The following is a 20,053-nucleotide window of genomic DNA, read 5'->3' as shown; positions in this document are numbered from 1 at the left end:
CTGACCCAAAAAAGGAAGTAGCAACAGACACAATAAAGCAGTTCATGCAAAAAGATTAGAAATCCAACAGACTATCAATACTTTCAGCATGGAGTTAAATGAGATGATTTAAAATGGTTGTGCTTTGTCAGGCTTTGTGGAATGGTGCCTGATAGTAAAAACCACAACCTAACCTTACAACAAAATAGAATATTTTTTAAAATAAAAGCTGTGGGCCGACTGTAAACAGCAAATATTCTGTACATGGTATAATCGGTGTATGCAATTTAGATAAATGTGTTCAGTTTTTGTAAAATTATTATTATTATTTAAAGGCCTTTAGTGGAGTCATGTCCACAAAGTCTTGAATATGTCCTCCGGGCCAGTGGGGGCGCTGTAAAAAGATTAGCCCTTTGTTGTACGGTCAGCCATCTGCCGCAGTCAGTTAGCTCCAGCGGGAATGGAAAATGGAGGATTGACCGAAGAACGAGGGCATATCGGTATTTCGTGCGTGTAGGTGGGTAGACTATCGCGATTCAACATTTCGACAACACTGAAGAAGTGTGTAATTGTGGGAGTCTTAAATTTCTGAGCAATTCGCCTGTAACATGTAGGTATATGAGGCAGTGTTCCCGGAGCATTAGCTTGTATACCTACTAGTGCATCGACTAGCGTGCAGTAATAATTTGTCTGAACAGGTATTTCTATAGTCACAGTAAAATTTGGGGATATTTGTCACATGGATTTGAGGGATAAAATTGAAATGGGCTTTGGACATTGAAAAATCGGTTGCTAGACTACGCCAGTTGCTAACAGCGCAACTAAGCTTGCTAACTACAGATGCACGTTTTGCCGTCACCGTTCCTCGATGTAAATCGTATGTGTTGATAATTTGTCTTTTGTTGTTGCGCTACACGGTAAAGCTCCGCATTTTTCTCTATTTTGTTAAAATGACAGGTGATTCCTGTGTATTAAATTACGGTTGAGTTATTGTTGAGCTTTCTTACGTTTGGCAGGATGACGGTTTTGCGGCCGTCGTTAATGTGGCCTGTGCAGTAAAATGTGGTCGCTTGTTGGAACGGAATTTGTTCCGTGTGCAAACCACCTTATATGTACTTTATCGTACAATCCTCCTTTTTCTACTTGTATACAGATCACGTTTTCTCTCATACACGTGACGCTCAGTGGTTATGATTAGTGCTAACACAACATGTTACGCCCAAAGGCCCCGTATGACTCCCGCTTCTCGGCATCGGGTCGCGCTTGGTCGATGTATCTAATCTGGCCACTTTAACAATGTTGCAAAGTAATAACGCAATGATAGTACCAGATGTTTATAAAGTAGTTGCGTTAAAATGTTTTTTTTCCTCCCCCGGGCCTGTCCCTCCTTATATGGTAACGCCCCACCCATTCACGTGGCAGTGTCGTCATCAGTTTCCGCCTGTTTTCTTTTTTTACCTTGTTTTTACGACATAACGCACTCATTGACGTTAGGGTGTTTTATAATTAAAATGGCACAAAATTCGTTTTTGTACCTGGAAATAAAAACAATCCCCTTAAATCGATAACCGAAGTGACCTTATTAACTGACATTGTACAATCATCTTGTAAATTAAATCAACCTAGCGTCGTTAACTATTTGCGTAGTTGGCGGTCACTTTTAGTGAAATTATCCATTTATTTTCAGAATTGAAGGATCGGCGTATGCCTTATTTATAGCCATTGCAATTTTGTGAGTACTAGATAAACCTTTTTTATGCAGTGCAATATAATCTGAATAATAATTTGAACTGCTGTTTTGCTTGCCATTAGACGCTTTTGAAGATTACTGTTGAGTAACGTTTTAATAATGAACGACTGGATCCTGCGTGTAGTTTTCACTATTTGTCCTTGTTTCACATATTCCATGACTTCATAATTGCGATTCATATTGAAAATTTGTTTTGAATGATCTGAATTTCAGTCCTAATGAAATCAGAATGACATGTATACCTGTATAGTGTTGTGATATTTCTATAATTTGTAAAAAAAAAATTTACCAACTATATATTTATATACATATATATTTAGTGTTAAATAACCATTCTTTATTAGATTATTTGAAAAAAGATTCAGTTACAGGACTGAACTGTTTGCATGGGGAGAAACAAACCCGCCTCTGTCAGTTGTCTTGAATAGCACGTTTACTTGGTATCTTTAAAACATGTAAGATTACCTGATTTCATGCGATCGTATTGGTCTTTATATACAATGTGATCAGGCTGAAATGGTAACGTGAGGCACGAATGAGTCAGGATTGTTTGCCCAGACATTTACCAAATTCATTTTTATCATCCATTGGTATTAAAGTTGCTCAGCAATTTACATAGTTTGTTGTTAATGCCTGTTAAGGGTGTATGGTGCACATATGTTGAAAAAGAATTTCCCCTTGTTTGAAAAGCATTGCGTAGTCCCAATCTAACTGAATTGAAGCTCGTCAATTTCCTTTAAAATAGGGAGTCTTTGGCCATTAAGTGTAAAAAGAGATTTTTGTTTGTAGTGTTCCAACATGGTTTAGAATTGAGAACATATAGGGTAAAATGGTTCTCTGTAGAGCTACACATAGGTTTTGCACAGTTATGTTATTTATATATACTTCATGCATCTTGAAATCCAAAACAGTAGGAAATCACACAGAATTTGTGATAGTTTATTGGTTGCATGCCATAACCTATGATACTCTTTTACAGGAGGCTTCGAATAAAAGGAACATGGCAATGTGGCAGGTCCAACACTAGAGAAATCACACAACCTTCAAAGGCAAACGGTGAAATAAGACTTGGGTGTTTCAGAGAACCTTCTGTTGCCAAAAGAGAAATGCCAGTGGAGACGGCAGCTGACAGTCCAGAGAGCCGCTACCCTGTACGCCGCAGCGGTAGACAGGCAAAACGTACTGACAAGCTGGAGGAATTCCTTTCCAGTGCTAAAAGGGGGTCTAGAAAGAGTGGGGAGCCCCTTTTACAAACACCTACTGATGCAGAGACTGCATCAGAAGCCAGCTTAGATGGTAACCCCGATTTTAAGAATGAAGAAGACAAAGAAGAGTCTCCAGAGAGGAGGACAAGAAGCAGCGCAAGGAAGCAACAGCAGAAAAGTCAAGGTGGCAGACAGACTCGGGGAGGCGGTAGAGTGACGGTCAAGGACGAAGAAAGCTCCGAGAATGAGGACGATGACAAAGATGCTGCCACTGAGGACCACAAAGGAGATAAAAAAGAGGAAGAGTGTTCTGTAAATGTGGGGGACACGAGAAGGGCACAGTCGCAACCAGAGATGGACTCTACTCAGAGTGGGGGGGTTGAGCAGAAGAATGAACATGACGATGAGAATATCAAAGAACAAATAAAGAAGGAAGCCGAAAAAGACACGAACCAAGATGGTACCGAAAAGACTGTTGTGGGTTTGGTAAAACGTGGACCACTAAGAACTTATGTTAATAAAAAGAAAGTAGCCAATAAGAACACATCTTTAGTGAAAGCTCCAGCCAGCAAGACCACTACTTCCATCAAGAGAGAGACCAGGGCCAAGTCTCCCCAGGGTTCTGGAAAGATACAGACACGCCAGAGATGTAATGACGAGGAGGAAGAGGAGGATGACGAAGATGAAGAGGACGACGATGATGATGATGACGACGACGACGACTCTTCTACTTCATCGTCCTCCGAGTCGGACAGTGGCTACGACCCCAACGCGCTTTATTGCATCTGTCGGCAGAAACATAATAAAAGGTATTTTCTAAACCGGTGTAGTTAAAAATAAATGTTTAAACAGAAAAGTGCCAGAAGGAAGAAAAAAAAACAGATTTTGTTGCATTTATTTTGTTTTTCCACATCTTTGTCATGCTTCTGTCTTAACTAGATTTATGATTTGTTGCGATCGCTGTGAGGAGTGGTTCCATGGAGACTGTGTGGGCATCACGGAGGCCCGCGGCCGCTTGATGGAGCGAAATGGCGAAGACTATATCTGTCCCAACTGCACCACCAAGAAAAACCAGCTGGTCAGACCTGCTACATCAAACCTTTCTGCAAGCCTGGCGATCGGGAAGCCCAGAGTCGGAGTTGGTCCAGCAGCGGCATCTGCTGCTGTTGGTTCTGTCTCAGCCGAGAAGGCAAACAGTCTCGGAGATCAGTCACCTGTCGGAGCAGCGTTCTCCACAGGGGCGGGAAGTGACGATATGGGCATCAAAGGCAGGATAGAGAAAGCCACTAATCCAACCGGGAAAAAGAAGATTAAAATCTTTCAGCCGGTAGGTTACAACTCATCCTCAGGGTTGTGAGTGACAACATGTAATTGTCCAGGTTGTTTTCATATTTTTACTCCCAGGCCATCTTAAGTCATTAAATATTTAAAACATTTCAGTCCATCTTATGGTTATGTTATTGTCATCATTAACCTAAGTCATACTTGCAGCAACCACTTGAACCAAAAGGTCAGAAACTGCCAGTGGAAAAGAAGGCAGCGGAGCAGAAACCAGTACAGGACACGGAGCCGAAAGTGGCATCAAATGTAGAAGTAAAAACGACACCAACGGGGGAAGCGCCCGAGGAAAAGGTCGTGGAGAAGCCCGGCGAGGAGGCTTCCCTTCCCAAGTGCATCGGCCCAGGCTGCGAGAACGATGCCCAGCCAGACTCTGTCTACTGTGGCAACGACTGCATCCTGAGACACGCCGCAGCGGCCATGAAGTCCATCAGTGACGACAAGGAGCCCGGACAGGACAAAGTCAAGCCTGAGAAAACCAAGTCTACACCAAAGGTAACTCGGAGTGCTCAGAACAGTACCACTTTGAAGCTTTGTAGACTAGAAATCTGACCACTATAAATTCGTAGTTTGGAGTGTGCTGATAGTGCTGAGTATTTGACTGGTTTCTGTTGCCATGACACTGAGCCCTACACCTTTTTATCCTGTCCTAAAACAAATGTCATTTTTATAACGTACATTAATCTCAATATATAGCTTCTGTCTAGTCACGCTAAAGTAGCACTGTTTGAATGACTAAAATCTAATTTCTTTGTTTATTTTAAGTGATGGGATCTATATTTATGCAACCTCCTTCACCTAAAAATGAAATACTGCCTTCGCTAGGACCTTCATTATGCTCAAAATGTGTGATGGACCCGTTGACTCATTAGTTGTCATGTTCTCTGCATTAAGATGAGTGAAGAAATTCTGTTGCTGTGTCAATTTAAATGTTTCCTGTCGCTGCTTCGTGGGTGAATATTTAATACGTACTCAGCTTCGGCTTTGTCAGCGTCAGTGCTGCTGAAAGCACATTGTTGTTTAAAAGAATATATTCTTAATGGTTGCTGGTGTTCCACACTTCCAGACAATAGACTTTGCTCACACTTATTTGTGCACTGTTTCTTCCTTATTTTTCACGCTCACCTCTTTAAATACACCGTGAATGTGACATTCGGTGCAATTCTCACTCTGCGGTATGAGATTGAGGAGAGAAATATGTAAATCCTGAAGAGATTTAATTTTTACAAAATCCTTAATCTCAATTCAACTTGTTTCCTTTTAGAGTGTGTTTTCCTTCCCTCCTCAGCCCTTTTAATGATAACTTATGTCCTTATTGCAACAAACAGACACATAAAGAGAATCAGACACAGTCCCCTCCATTTGTCCAATCTTGTCCACGTGCATCTTGTCAGCAGTTAACCACTCTGTTGCTATAACAACCACTTACATTGAAAGGGTGCCATTAGCAGCTGAATAGGCACCATCTGATCCCAAATGCTATTAAATCCGAGGTGAGTTCAGTGGAAAAAAAATGTATTTAATAGAGCCCGAGTGCGTCAAATACTCGATAATTAAGGTGGAATGCGTAAAGTCACATTATCTTAATTGCAAATGCAGTATCCAATGTAGCTCGATCAGGTGTAGACAGTATTTATCAAGTCATAGTTGTGGCCTTAGCATATGTGAGATCAATGGCACATTAGTTGTGTCTCTGTAATTGGAGCATTTTTACCTCAGCAGTAATAGTTTGGGAGTAGCCGATCATGCTCTGATGTTCCTCCAGTCAAGAACCTTAAACCAACGAACGTCACTTCAGCTCTATTCAGTTTTTTTTAACCCACGGAGCTCGGTGTTGCCACTGAAACCGGGTTGTTCTTTTCTCTCCAGAAGAGCAGTCATGGTGGGAAGAAGACGCAGAAAATGTCGTCGGAAGAGTCGGGCAGCGAGGAAGAACACAGCCCCGATCCAGACGAGGAAGACGAGCACGCCGTGGAAGAACGGCCCCCGCCAAATACTGCATCCTGGTCCAGCGACCATAATTACATTGCAGTAGCAGCAGAAAAGACTACACCCATATCAGCTACAGTGTTAAACAGAAAGTGTATGTATCTCTTTGAAGGTCTTGGCCTGTTGATGAAACCACTTTTTTCCGTGACTGTATTCTGTGATAATTAGAAATGTCTTTGGAGACAAACGCACACTCCTCAGAGGATCTTAGCTGTATTCTAGACTTGAAAAGATCCAAAGGGTTTCATGATTATAGTAGTTATGTTGCTGGATGATGCTGGCAGCCGTGGAAAAGGTAAGTTTCTCATGATGGGTAAGTATTCAAGAATTCAACATCATTTTTTAAAGGGGCACTCCAAACGTTGCACTGACATGTTTGGGGGGGGGGGTGAGAGGTACGGGCATCAAATCTGTGGATGTATTTTAACATCTACCATGGCATTAGTCTTGAATACTAGTTCTGATAGAACCAAGAGTATCTCAGTTTTTGAGACACTAAAATCCTGATTTAGATGAAGAAGGCACTAATTAAAGTGAAGTTTTACATACGGTTTTTAGGAATTATGGGTAATGTAGGCTCTTATCTGTTGCATCACCATTATGCATACTTGGAGTCTCTAAGTGCAATATTGAATGACTGGGGTACCCCTTTTGAATGTCCAGTTAACCCACCGGACAGATTTATATTAACAAAGGTGCGCCTGGACTTTGTTTGTGTGAGATTTTCCGTCACATGCTCATGTCTCTCCACTTCCTGCGTCCGTCACCTCAGCTGTTAGGTTGGTCACTGTCTCCCCTACAGCAGGTAGGTTTCTCAGAATTCCCCTCTGATAATCTGGAGGTTACCTGGCTCGTACTGAGATAACATCGGCTCCTTTTGCACAACCTTGTCTGTGTTTGTTTATTTAAAAATATAATTTATGGCTAATTGCTGATTCATATTGAATATGATACCTCATGACTTGAGTGGGTAACTGGCTTTGAAATAAAAGGCATCTAACAGATTTTAGGATGGCTCAGTTGATTATGTGAGCACTGTTGGCTTGCTGTTTGGATATCCTGATCAAATCGAACATGCACACATCTGTTACATAAATACACTCTGGAACTGGATAAAGCTGCATATGGTGAGGAGCTGGAGGAAGAATGCCAGACCAGCTGGAAGATGGTGGAATTCTGGAAGCCCACAGATGAAGACTGGATGCAGAAGACTGAGAAGCTGATGGGCCCACCTGATTGCACGTTTTACACCAAATGAATATACTGAGGATTTCTTTGCTGTGTGCACAGTTCATGTCAGGCCACTGGAGGGAAAGGATGCAGTTTACAGCAGGAGTTGAGATCTCAGGCAGAAGTTTGCTATGAGGAGTGTCGGAACAGGAGGCCACAGTTGTGCTTACATTGTCCAAATGATGCCAAGCAGTATTGTGATAAGATTGTTGACTGGTTGTGTTTAGTTTTGCAAATGTTGCGTTGCATTTTTCTCTGGTTTAAATATATAACAAAGTTGATCAGATGAATGAATTTTAACTATATACATATGCCATTACCTGATTTAAAAGTACATTTTTCGCTGATGCTAAACATTTTGGACAATTATGAGACTGGTTTGGATGCATTTCCTGGTCAATCAGTAGTGGATATAGCAGTTTTATTAAGATGTGCAGCTGAGCTTGTCACTTAAACATGTTAATATCGCATGCTCTTTTACATACAGTGACTTACATACTTTGGATTAATGCTTTATTTGCGCACAATTTAATGGAACAAAGGGACTCACCTTTAGCCACTGTAGATAAGAGGACTGGATTTTAAAGGCCACAGAGTAACTTGCTGGTGTTTTCATTGTACCCACTATTCATGTTTCATTTTTGCGTGTTAAGTGGTGCATCGCAAAAATATTTCCTGGCCGGTAGCATTATAGAAAGAAATATATTTCTTCAATGACCCACATTAAAATGTTTAAGCTATGAAAAAAGGGGGGACTTTAATTGACCAAATTGAATATTTAATTAAGAATGTGAATCAGGTTTTTTTTAGCTTGAGATGTGTTCATTATTAACTTTTTGTGATATACTGTTCTGTATTTAATCTTAAAGTTGCTTGATGTTATTTTTAAAGCTTTTTTAACGTTGCCGATCCAGTGCACCAAAAATGGTGCCAATGTGCATTATGAACTACATATTTTTCTTCTGTTATGTGAAATTATAGCTTTTATTGTCCTTGGTTTTTAGCCCCTGCAAAAGAGGAGAAGGAAGCAGCACCTGAAAAGAGCCCAGAGAAACCCGCTTCTGCAACACCAGTCAAAGGAAACAAGAAGGCTCCCATCACTAAAGCAGCCAAGGTTTCCCTCAGAGACAGGAAGCAGTCACATCATTCAAGCTCCAAGAAACCCGTCACCCCCCACAATAAAACTTCTTCAAAGACGAAGAAATTAGCCTCTTCGACTTCAAAGCCCCAATCTTCCTTCCCTCCCGGCCCCATCCACATTACTGGAGCTCTCAGAGTCACCAAGTCCAACTTCACTATTCCCAAGAAGCAGCCACAGCAAAAAGACGCTTCATCCGAGAGTCACTCCTCCTCCAGAGTCCCATCATCTCAGGCCTTCTCTGCTTCCTCCAGTCATTCCTCATCCAGACCTCACTCGGCTTCCTCGGTACCACCTGCATCACCTGTGCCCCCACCACCAAACAACCAGATGAGACAGAACATCCGCCGCTCACTGACAGACATCCTGTATAAGAGGTGAGAATCACACAAAACAAATAAGCCTTTTGGAAAATGCTTTTTACCGTGCGGTATCTTAAATGTCTGTTATGTCCAGGGTGAGCGACAGTGATGATCTGAAAATGACTGAGAGCGAGGTGGGAAGACTGGCCTTTGCCATTGAAAAGGAAATGTTCAACCTCTGCCTTAACACTGACAGCAAGTACAAAAATAAGTACAGGTCCTTGATGTTCAACCTGAAAGATCCTAAAAACAAAGTGAGTTTATTACCGTGGTATGCAATAGAACTGTGCGTGTAAAGACACCGGGTGTGTAACATGGTTATCCATTTGGCGCAGGGGTTGTTCTACAGGGTGATCGGTGGTGACGTGACTCCTTTCAGACTAGTGCGACTCAGTGCCGAAGAGCTGCTGTCTAAAGAGATGTCGGAATGGAGGAAGCCAGATGCTCCTGAGGTAAATGTGGCTGAAACTAAATACCAAGAATTAGCACTTGAGATGGACTGTAAAAAGTTCACAGTGTATGATTGTTTCTGGCAGGAGCGTGGCTCTGGTATGAGGGCTCATTCTGGACACTCCAAACAGGGCAGACACTCTGGCACACACAGCATGGATGTGGATGATGTCCCACCAGCGTCTGATGCAGATGTATGTATTCCTGCTGCCTCTTCGTCTGCTCGCATGGCTTCTGCTCCTGTAAGTGGTGGCGGGCTCCTCTTTCTAAACTTTCACACTGTTTACACCTTTGCATGGGTCCAGTCCTGGACTGATTTGACAAGTTAAGGACCAATATTGGGATCTTTCTGACTCTTCTTTTCTCTTCATTACTTCTTTCCTTAAAATATAAGTGCATCCACAGGGTTACATGAATCATCATAAAAGATGACCTGATCTAATTACCTCTGCCACAACGTGTATCCTCACTTTTATTTTGCCCACAGGACCAGGATGAAACTCCAGTCAGTTCAGCTCAAGCCTCCGCTGTGGAAAGAAACAGCAGCAGTATGCCAGATATTTTCAGTTCCATGCTCAAAGACACCACTTCTGAACACAGGACTCACCTGTTTGACCTCAATTGTAAAATATGCACAGGTAAATGCAACAAAGTAAAGTGTTGGTTGTGTGATCAGTCTTTTTAAAGAATAACCCTAATAATATATTTGCAATAATCTCCCATCAGGTCAAAAGAGTGAAGATGAATATGCTGCTAAGAAAATGAAGCTAACCAAGAAACCTGAAATGAAGTCACCACGACAGGAACTCCATTCATCCAGGTCCGGGGACGCCCAACCACAGGTCACCGCAACATACCAGCACCAGGATCCTTTAGCCTACCAACCAGCACTCGCACCATCCAGTCAAGCAAACACGGATGCGGCTGTGCCAGACTCGGTGCCACAGTTGAATCAGGACTTCAGTAAACTGCCCCCTCTTGCCCCCATCACTTCCACAGTGTCTTCCATCACCAACACCCGCAGAGATCCACGCATGGCTCGGCACAGTGCTGCTGTGACGGTTAGCTACACTCCTCCAGAAAAGCCCACAAACAGCATGTTGGACCCGCTCTCGGCTCCCACAGCTGCTCCCGCTCCATCAGAGCTTGGATCCAAGTTGCCGCTGCCGATGCCTCCAGCCCCACCAACTTCAGTACCTGTGTCCAAACCAGCAAAAACAAGGTGCACATCGGCATTAAACAAAAGCATTAAACATTGAGTATGTGTGGGCTGCAGTGCAATATGATCTGTGGCATTTTTTTAAGAAAACGAGTGACGTTTGAAAAATTGTATCCAGGCTTTTGTGATGGCTTATGGATGACATTAAATGAGGATTTTGTTTTGGATTTGCAGCACAATTGAGCCTTCTGCTGAAGGTGAAACTGCAATCTTCCTCCATGGTCAGGAGAAGATTTGGAAAGGACTTATTTATATGCAGTCGGTAGCCAAGTTTGTGACCAAAGCTTATCTGGTGTCTGGATCCTTTGATCACCTGAAGGAGGTCAGTGTTTTCCCTAATCAATAAACTGCTGCTACATTGAAGCTTAATCAACTCATTGAAGCTTAGTCAACTCATGTCAATAATGTCAATGCTGCAGGATTTGCCTGACACCATTCACATCGGAGGACGCATATCACCGAGCACCGTGTGGGACTATGTTGGAAAGCTGAAAACCTCCCTCTCCAAGGTTTGTTTAGAACATCAGTTTCTATGACTATCTCCTCTTTGTGTGAAAGGCTTCCCATTCTTCATGCCATGCTGTTGCACTGTTTCCAGGAACTGTGTCTGATCCGTTTTCACCCAGCTACAGAGGAGGAGGAGGTGGCATATGTCTCCCTGTTCTCTTACTTTAGCAGTAGACAGCGATTTGGTGTGGTGGCTAACAACAATCGGCGCATCAAAGACCTCTATCTCATTCCACTGGGCTCCAAAGATCCATTACCCTCCAATCTTTTACCATTTGATGGACCAGGTAAGCATATACATGGGAGTTTTGGATAATGCAAAGTAAACTGTCATTATTGTACTGTTAGAATAATTTAGGAAGTTTTGGGTTTGTCCTATAGGGGGCACTGAAACTTAATGTTATTTGCATATTAGCTGCTGTCCTATATTGTGTACATAGTATTGTATCAAGCATTTCTAATAAAAGACATTTGCATCACAGGTTGATGTCACTTGAGTCCAGTTCAGCCTTTTGTTTTCATCAAATTTATAAATTAAAATGATTCAATATTTTAAATGACTTAAATTGCGACAGTGACGCGCTGCTCTGAGATTCTCAATTCATAAATCAGTTAAATTAAATCAATGACAATCTGTGATATGTTCAAAATAAAGCATCAACACCGAGTTGATCCTCAGAGACTTAAACATTTGTGGATCTGCTACGAAGAGAATGTGGATGCAACGAAAAGTTGTCGGTTAATTCCAAACTTTTGGAGGATTTGCTTTTCACAAGGTAGTATATGTGTTCATGTTATTCTAAAATATTTGTTTTCTCATTTGCAGGGCTGGAACCAGCTCGTCCCAACATTCTTTTGGGCCTGCTAATCTGCCAGAAGGACAGGAAGCGTGTTGCAGCTCCACTGGAAATGGAAGAAAAGCGTTCCAAGATTCAAGCTAAAGACGTTGAAGACACTGGCCCGCCAAAGGCGCCTTCTGCCAGGACAGAACGAGGCACTCGGCAAAGTCTGGAAATTCCCTTTAGCACGACACCTCCGGGGTCCCCTCCGTCCAGCTCTTCTGACACTTCAAGCAGCAGTGTGACCACCTCCTCTGTCTTTTCCATTTTGTCATCTGTAAAAGCCCCCGTCGCCATGGCCGCCACTGCTGGAAGGGACTCCCCATCTTCATCCACCTCGGTCAATGTCTCCTCCGCGACTGCAACGCCCCTTCAGACCATCCTGAAAAAACTCTTCGGGACAAAAAAACAAGATTCAGAAGCTTCCAACTCTCCATCTGATCAGGGCGGCGAACTCTCCATCCCAGCTGCTACAATGCTTGACCCGATTGTGCGACAGTTTGCACAAAGTTCTGATGATAAGCACATAGAGGAGGATGAAGATGACAGACCATATGATCCAGAGGAGGAATATGATCCCAGGAGGGGTTTCAATATGCCTAAGAAATCTGCTGAATTACTGAGCAAGTCTGAGCTCTCACAGAAGCCCGAGGTGTCTGAAGGTGAAGATGTGGCGTATGACCCAGAGGATGACTCCATTTTTGATGATGTCAAAGCTTCAGCAGCAGACCAAGCTAAATCTGCAATTGAGCCCATAGCCGATCCACAGAAGATCTTGGAAAGCCTCAAACAGATTGGAGATGGAGCATTGCAGAAACAGAGAGAACAGGAAATGACTACTGTGACTCCTTTGTCGATTCCAGAAACACTTTTAAGTCAACCTTCCAAATCGCTTTTGGCGAGTACTCAGCTGCTCCAGCTCGGCAAAAAGGTTGAGGAGCTGGTGAAGTCGTCTTCAACCAGCCCCTTGATCAACCAGAGGAGAGATCCGCGACAGAGCAGGGACCCTCGTCAGTCTCTAACAGGCAAAACATCAAATGATGAACCTGAAGTTAAAGAAGAGGAGGCTCCTGCTGTGGTGCCTGATGTTTCTCAACCTGCTGACCCAGAGCCTCAGCTGGTAACTCCAGCTGAGGTGACAGATGGCTCAAATAATTCAGAAGCAGCAAAGCCAGAAGAGTCAATGAAACATGAGATTCTACCTTTCAATGAGTCCAACAAGGTGGAGGTATCGATTCCATTATTAGGAGAGGAGTTGCACCCCGATATGGAGGTCAATTACCTGGTTGACAAAGAGGAGAAAATGGAGGAAGACGAGCCGGTCAAAGCAGAAGCAGAACTGGACAAGTACAGTATTTGGCCAAATGCAGCAAGTATTTTAAAAGTTGAGGAGTGTGAGAATGAAGAGAATAGCTGCAATACTCCAACCACTAGTTATTATAACGAGCCCGTCAACACCTCCGCAATAACCTCAGCAATCCCGGTCCTCGCCCAGAGCACGCAAATGGTTGAGAGTCAGCCCCACCACCTGCAGCATCACATGTCAGCATCAGGCTTTGATAATAAATATGGGCCTCCAGCTGATGTTCCTCCACCATCCAACTACCCCCCACCCGCCCACTCATTGCCAGGACAAAATACAGCTATGAGACCCCTACCAATATCAATGCCACCCCCCATGCAGGGTCTTCCACCCATGTCAGGCCCCCCTCACATGCAGGGACCGCCTCTACCCATCCGTGTTCCTCCCCCTGTCCATAATCTTCCATCCATCCCCGCTGATAACAACCAGCAATATGGTCCACCTCCAGCTATATATCCCCCCTATCAGAACCAGTGGCCAGGGACACAACCACCACCCCAGCAGCCGCCCCCTGGACCACCACTTCAGAATATCATGCCACTCAGAGGGCCGCCACCACCACCGTTTCCTCCAGTGGCACCAAGAGGACCCACTCCTCAAATGTTTGATCATTCCATTCCTCCTCAGCACGCTGGACAACAAGCTCCTCCGTCAGGCCCCCCTCTCGGCCTCCCCCCACCTCCTGTTTTTGATGGGCAGACTAGTTTACCCCCACCACGATTCTCCGGCCTTCCACCACCATTTAATTTCTCTGCAAACAGAGGTCCTCCTCCACCTTTCACGGGTCCGCCGCCTCCTCAGTTCGGTAGCAGAATTCCTCCTCCATCCCCTTTCCCCGGCCCGAGGGGTCCACCACCGTCTCAGTATGGTGGCCACGCCACTCCACCCTCAATGGTCGACCAACATAAAGACAGCTCTTTCAGTTTAAATGCAGACCAGAATGCAAATCCTCACCATATTTTCAAAGATAATCAAGGTCCTCCACCGGGTCCGGTGTACCGTGGACCTCCGCCTAATCAGTACGAGGACAGAAGAGGCCCACCCTCCAGTGGTGAGATGAGCGGCCCGCATTTTAATCCACATAGCCAGTACGGCTCCAGGCCGCATCCCTCGCCACCGCACCGAGGGTCGTTTGATGAGCACAGAGTTCCTGCTCCTCATGAAGGTCGAGCTCATCATTTTGGAGGATCTGAGCAGTACCGCTTCGATAGGCTGTCTGAAGAGGTTAGACCTGTCCGCCACAGTGGGGCCTTACTGCCAACTCCTCCAGAGGCTTTAGGCTCTGCAAGAGCTCAAAGCCCAGACCGACACAGGGATGACCATTGGCGGCGGCGCTCTCCCGAAATACGGAGGAGGAGCAGCACCAACCGAGAGGACGCAGAAGTCCACAGTGGAGAGCGCTTTAGTCGGTTTGAAAGCCACAGAGAACCTGCTTCGGCACCTTTGCAACCCTCCGAAGAGAGAACAAGGGAGGCGTCCGAGGACCGCAGGAGGGAAAGAGACCGGGAAGCCCACAGTGGCAGACCGCCATGGGACAGGAACCAGGTCAAGCGCTGGAGCAGAGATCGCGATCGGAGCAAAGAAAAAGAGCGCGAGCGAGAGCGCAGCCGAGAAAGGGAGCGCAGCAGGGGGAAGGAGGGCGAGAGGCACCGGGAGACGGAGGGAGAGCGACACAGAGATCAAGATGCAGAGAAAAGGAGAGATCGGGACAGAGACAGAGACAGAACCAGAGATTCTGACAGGAGGGATCATGACCGCGACAGAGGAAGAAACCGCGACCGTGAGCGGGAACGAGAGAGAGAGCGAGAAAAGAGACGCGAGCGATCCAGAAGCAAGGAGCGGGACAGGGACAGAGACAGAGACAGAGACCGCGGGAAAGACCGGGGACGAGATAGAGATAGAGACCGAGACCGTGACCGTGACCGTGAGAGAGATAGGGACAGGGAGCGGGACAGAGACCGAGATAGGGAGAGGGACAGGGACAGGGACAGGGAAAAAGACAAAGAGAGGGATCGTCGCGATGGGAGCAGAAGCAAAGAAAAGCGAGAGGAGAAAAAAGACAAACATAGTACATCCAAGGAGGGGGAAAAACCTGCAGAAAATGCAAAAAGCGTGTCCTCTGAGAAATGAACACTACATTATGGAGTTCGGAGACTGTTAAGCCCGTAGAAAGCATCACTGTAAACATAGACAACCAGTATTTCGTTAAGTTTCACTCACTATTCTTTTTGTCACTTGAAGTTTTCTATTTTTTTTTAATGCGTTGTAAGTTGCTTGTCTCCAAAGTGTTTGACAGACTGAGTCCAATCATTGTTGAAGCCTTTTTTTTTTTTAAGAACATTAACACACCATTTCGAACCTGTAAATATGAAACTTTGTGTATATACTGTTTTTAATCGTACTTTTCTAAATAGAGAAATTAAAAGCCATATATCTGAGATGGAACATGTGAAAGTAAGGCCACACTGTTAGCTGATGTGAATGTGTCCAGCAGATTAGAAATCAAAGACTCACCTATCTACAGTATTCAGTCAATGGATGTTAATGATGTTTCTGTTATAATCCAGCCCAATTAAAACAGTATGATGACATGTTAGTTGTGGAGTTTTTTGTATTCAGAGAGTAACTTTGGCACTAACAATGCTGCCTGACTGTAGCTTCCAAAAACATATTGTTTAATAGTTGAACTGCAACACTTCAATAGCATTAAAACTAAATGGCAGGAGTGCATCCATAATAGCAACAGAACATTGGTTTCCTCATCGACGCCACAGCATAAAGACAAGGCCACAAAGGCAGATATGTTGGGGAAATCGTCAAAAGTGAACAGGTCAATATAGAACTGCTTCCTATTTAATTTTAAGACGAGACGGCTGGGACCACAGCGTTTGAAGTTTCTTCGGGCACCAGACAAACTCGTCCCTGCAGTCATAGCTGGAATAGGCAAACTTCACCAGTTCCCTGCGTTGATTCTTGTCGAGGACAGCAAACAGGAAGTAGTTGAGAGCACTGTTCTTGACATTTGGGAGAGTATGGTGGACAAGAGTCTCCTCCAGGAAGAAGCGGACCAGGGGGGCTTGGTAGTGTGGGTACCCCAGCTTTCCCAGGCACTTGAGGATGCGAGTGATGCGCAGGTTGTTGTGAGTGTTCCTGTCAACGAGGGAGAGAAACGGGCAGAGCTGATGGCTTGCTTTGTTGTTTCCGTTAGTCGTGTTAGATATAAATTCTCACATGTTGAGGTTTTCAAATCTCTCGGCCCAGTTCGGCGCCCTCTTGACCCGTCCTGTTGTCTCACTCTCCAGCTGGATCCCATAGAAGTCCAGCATCAGCTTGTAGGACTCCAGCAGATTTTTCTTGGCAGTGTGGTTTTCCAGAAAAGCCTTGAGGAATAAAGTAAAACTCAGAATAGCACAAGTGCATGTGTTTTAATTTCAAGGGGTTTTGTGGCTTTTGACAGTTTTACTTTGATTTCTCTTTTTGTCAGAGGCGGGGCCTGTGCATTCATCCCAGGTTCTTGCAGTGGAAACAACCTTTAAAGGATAAAATGCAATAAATAACAATAGAAACAGTCCACAAAACTTGAGCAGATCAAGACTAACTCACCACTGAATATAGGTGTGTACATACTCCAGTTTGTCATATCTCCCAAACCACTCAGTGTGAAAAGTGTGGATGTAAATACCTGATCAAAGAAACACACACATCACTGCAGGTAAATAAAGTAAGAAAATGTTGGACCTGGAGGATGGACCACATGCTTGTCCTTTATATTTAAAAAGTCCTGAGATGCATGTTACTGTTTTATGTTATTCAGTTCATCAACAGATTGAGTAGTTAGCAAAACAAAAGTATTTCTGGACCATACCATCGGGTTCAGAGTGCTGAAGTCCACAGTAGAATTTCAAATTAGGCATCTCATCCTACACAAAAGAGAATTTTTATTTAAATGATTATTTGGAGCAATCGGGCAGTCACAAAGATAAAATACTCACCGACGACCGGTTCCTCCATTGATGTGGCTTCCTCTGAGACAGTGAGAATTATGCGAGTATGAATTTGATTTTATCTGGACAAGTCTGGACAGTTTTCAAGATGTACTTTATTCATCCCCGTAGGAAAACTGAATCTGTGTGTTTTTTACTTACAGGGTAGTCGTGCCTGTAGTTCTGCATGTCTTTTGCAGCATTTTCGAATCTTTTAAAGTTGTACTAATGCACAGAAAAAACATTCCAAAGAAATTCCTTTAAACTTCAGTTTACAATTAAATTTAAAAAAAAAAAATCAAATCTAGCATTACATTACAGACTGGCTTCCCTTAGGATTTTTTTTGGTGTGTGTGTGTGTGTGTGTGTGTGTTTGGTTTTGTTTTTTGTATAAATGTTGCTCATGGGACAGACCAGAAGAGGAACCACCTGTTTGAATTACATACATTTCTGGATGTTGAAGGTAGCCATTGTGTCTGTGATGTTCCTTCATCAGTCTCCCAGGTCGAATCATAGCAGCAGTAAAACTCATCCACGGACTCAACCCGATACTCGTCACTGTTCTCCTGCTCTTCTTGACACCTTAAAAGGTTTTCAAAGTGGAACTAATGTTGATTGAACTTCAACTGAAAAATCACCTTACGGTTGTGAACGCAAACTCTTGAAGCAAAGTGAAATTTATTTGATACGACAGCATTTTTATAGAGATTTGTTTTCATGATGATCTTCTATTCTAGATCGTCCTGTGATCTACTATTCTAGATCATCTATTCTCGCTGTTACCTCACGAGGAAGAGCGACGCGTTTTGATGACGTCATACCCAAGCGCTGAACTCAAAATATTTAGATTTACGTCAGCCTTTACATTATAATTTTGAAAATAAATAAATAAAAACGTATAAAATAAAAACACTGGTTAAGTTCGAAATACTGACATAACCCCCTCAAAATATAAAATGAATCACACGACTCTGCTGAAGACGGTTGAAGACGACTTCACCAGCTACTCAACCGACTCTCTGATTTTTTTTTTTTTAAATCATTCTTACCAAAACTACGAGGTTTGTCGTGATTACATTATAAGAATTATGTTAATATGATTAAATCATTACCTTATGGGCGAATGTCACGAAAATGTGCATATATCTCAGAATACTAAATGTATTTATCTGTAATAATTAGTTGTTCATACACTCCATACGTCGATATCTCGCTCGGCTCCGTTTCCCCGTCGTTGTGGTCAAACTCCCCGCCGCCTGCAGCGGCCTCATGGTCTCGCTCTCCGGGTCTCTCCTGACCCTCATCCTGGCCGCCCCTGGAACCTTTACGCCACGATATCGCTTTGACCATGTATCCAATGGCGAAATAAAGGGCCGGTGCGAAATAGGGCCGGAGAAAAAGTAATTTGCGCCAGAGCCACTCGAACAGAGAAGAAAAGCGTCTATAACCCTTCCAGGCCATTGCGAACACAAATCCAGCTAGGAAATTAGTCACCGTGCGCTAAATTGATTTCACTTTCGATTTCTCTTCAAACAGAAACGTATTTTTGACAGAAAACAGGAACTTAACTGGGGCCGTTTCCTGCATCACCTGTTAAGGGGGTCAGAAAACCAGCAATGATAATAAAGAAAAGTTCCAATAAAAGAAAGATTAGATTTAGTTTAAAACTGTCCCAGTGGGTTAAAATAAATAAACGATAAGATGGTGGCTATTTTGAGTCTGCTGTTTATTTTAGCTCAGTCATATTGAAACCATATTTCTCGCCCCTTTTGTCACATTAACATCTCTCACTCAGTATAAAGTTTATTGCTATGAAACACCAATGACTCCAAATCATTTGCTGTTAGTCTCAACTGGTGTTTGCTGCAAATAAACCCTCATTTTCTTTATGCACCGACACTCTGGCACAGATAAGACTCCACTTAGGACATCCTGCTCCTAATGTCCTCCTATACATCACCCTGTGAGATATCGCCATCACATGATGGCATCAGGATGTTAATTTAGCAATGGTGGGGCCCAGAGAATGAGATTGTTATCTCTCAGAGACTCGTTTTAAAAGGAGATAATTGTGCTCTCGGTGAGTGTGGAAAATCAAGCATGCTGCACCATTAATGTTCTGCTCTGTGCTCACTGAAGCGGAAAAAGGAGATCACCATATGTTGTATATAGAATAGAGGCCATAAAAGTGGATTTTAATGACTTTCGGGCTCGGTTTCAGGCTCTTTTATGGTCCTTTTCAGTGTGGAAATAAGTCCCACCAGGTGAAATATCTCCTGGAATAGGTGGAAACTTCATGCATGACTTGAAATTAAAACAGCAGATAGCAGAGATGTCAGAAACGTCCAGGGCTGACGTGTCGAGGAACCAGTCAGTTGGTCCTCAGATGCTACTGGTGTGACATCACCGCTCACTGGGTACACTGGAGGTAGCTAAACGCTCACTGGATCACTCAAGCTTGACAAAGCCTCCAGCTAATGCTTCAGTGCTCAGGTGAAATCTACAGATGAAGGCTTCATGAGGCAAAACAGAGTAGTCCATGAAGGACACTCAAAGTCACAGCAGCACTTAAATGAATCAAAATAAGCAATAAGATAGATCTGGAATAATGTTGGGTCTTGTGGCTATACAGTTTTTCCAGATTTAGCAGTATCTGATTTGTCTCACATTGGCACCAACGGTTCCCAGTAAAGAGGCTACA

The 20,053-nt window shown here is 43.7% G+C and overlaps 2 protein-coding genes across 4 annotated transcripts; one reads left to right on the top strand and one right to left on the bottom strand.

Annotated features, from left to right (window-relative positions):
* Positions 1-155: 155 nt before the first annotated feature.
* Positions 156-15,965, top strand: dido1 (death inducer-obliterator 1). Of its 2 annotated transcripts, none has more exons than XM_011614303.2 (15): positions 156-496; positions 2,709-3,743; positions 3,874-4,261; positions 4,426-4,767; positions 6,142-6,355; positions 8,496-9,006; positions 9,086-9,245; positions 9,327-9,443; positions 9,528-9,635; positions 9,929-10,079; positions 10,168-10,663; positions 10,835-10,982; positions 11,080-11,169; positions 11,259-11,454; positions 11,994-15,965. In XM_011614303.2, exons 2-15 carry the CDS (start codon positions 2,836-2,838, stop codon positions 15,497-15,499), a joined length of 7,335 nt encoding a protein of 2,444 aa, XP_011612605.2. In that variant the 5' UTR covers positions 156-496; positions 2,709-2,835; the 3' UTR covers positions 15,500-15,965. The 2 variants fall into 2 exon arrangements, with proteins under 2 accessions (XP_011612605.2, XP_029682487.1); XM_029826627.1 differs by having other exon boundaries at positions 9,528-9,683.
* Positions 15,748-18,882, bottom strand: LOC101077286 (opioid growth factor receptor-like). 2 transcript variants are annotated; one of them, XM_011614305.2, is made up of 9 exons: positions 18,554-18,882; positions 17,799-17,934; positions 17,515-17,577; positions 17,362-17,394; positions 17,235-17,289; positions 16,973-17,051; positions 16,833-16,899; positions 16,601-16,749; positions 15,748-16,519 (listed from the first exon to the last, which is right to left on the bottom strand). In XM_011614305.2, the coding sequence occupies exons 1-9, from the start codon at positions 18,811-18,813 to the stop codon at positions 16,219-16,221; spliced, it is 1,143 nt and encodes a 380-aa protein (XP_011612607.1). In that variant the 5' UTR covers positions 18,814-18,882; the 3' UTR covers positions 15,748-16,218. The 2 variants fall into 2 exon arrangements, with proteins under 2 accessions (XP_011612607.1, XP_011612606.1); XM_011614304.2 differs by having other exon boundaries at positions 18,545-18,880.
* Between the last annotated feature and the right edge of the window lie 1,171 nt (positions 18,883-20,053).

Source organism: Takifugu rubripes, chromosome 19 (genome assembly GCF_901000725.2).
Source record: "Takifugu rubripes chromosome 19, fTakRub1.2, whole genome shotgun sequence".
In the NCBI taxonomy this organism is placed as follows: Eukaryota; Metazoa; Chordata; class Actinopteri; order Tetraodontiformes; family Tetraodontidae; genus Takifugu; species Takifugu rubripes.
Note: the sequence above shows the minus strand (reverse complement) of the source record. Positions and strands in the feature narration are given on the sequence as shown.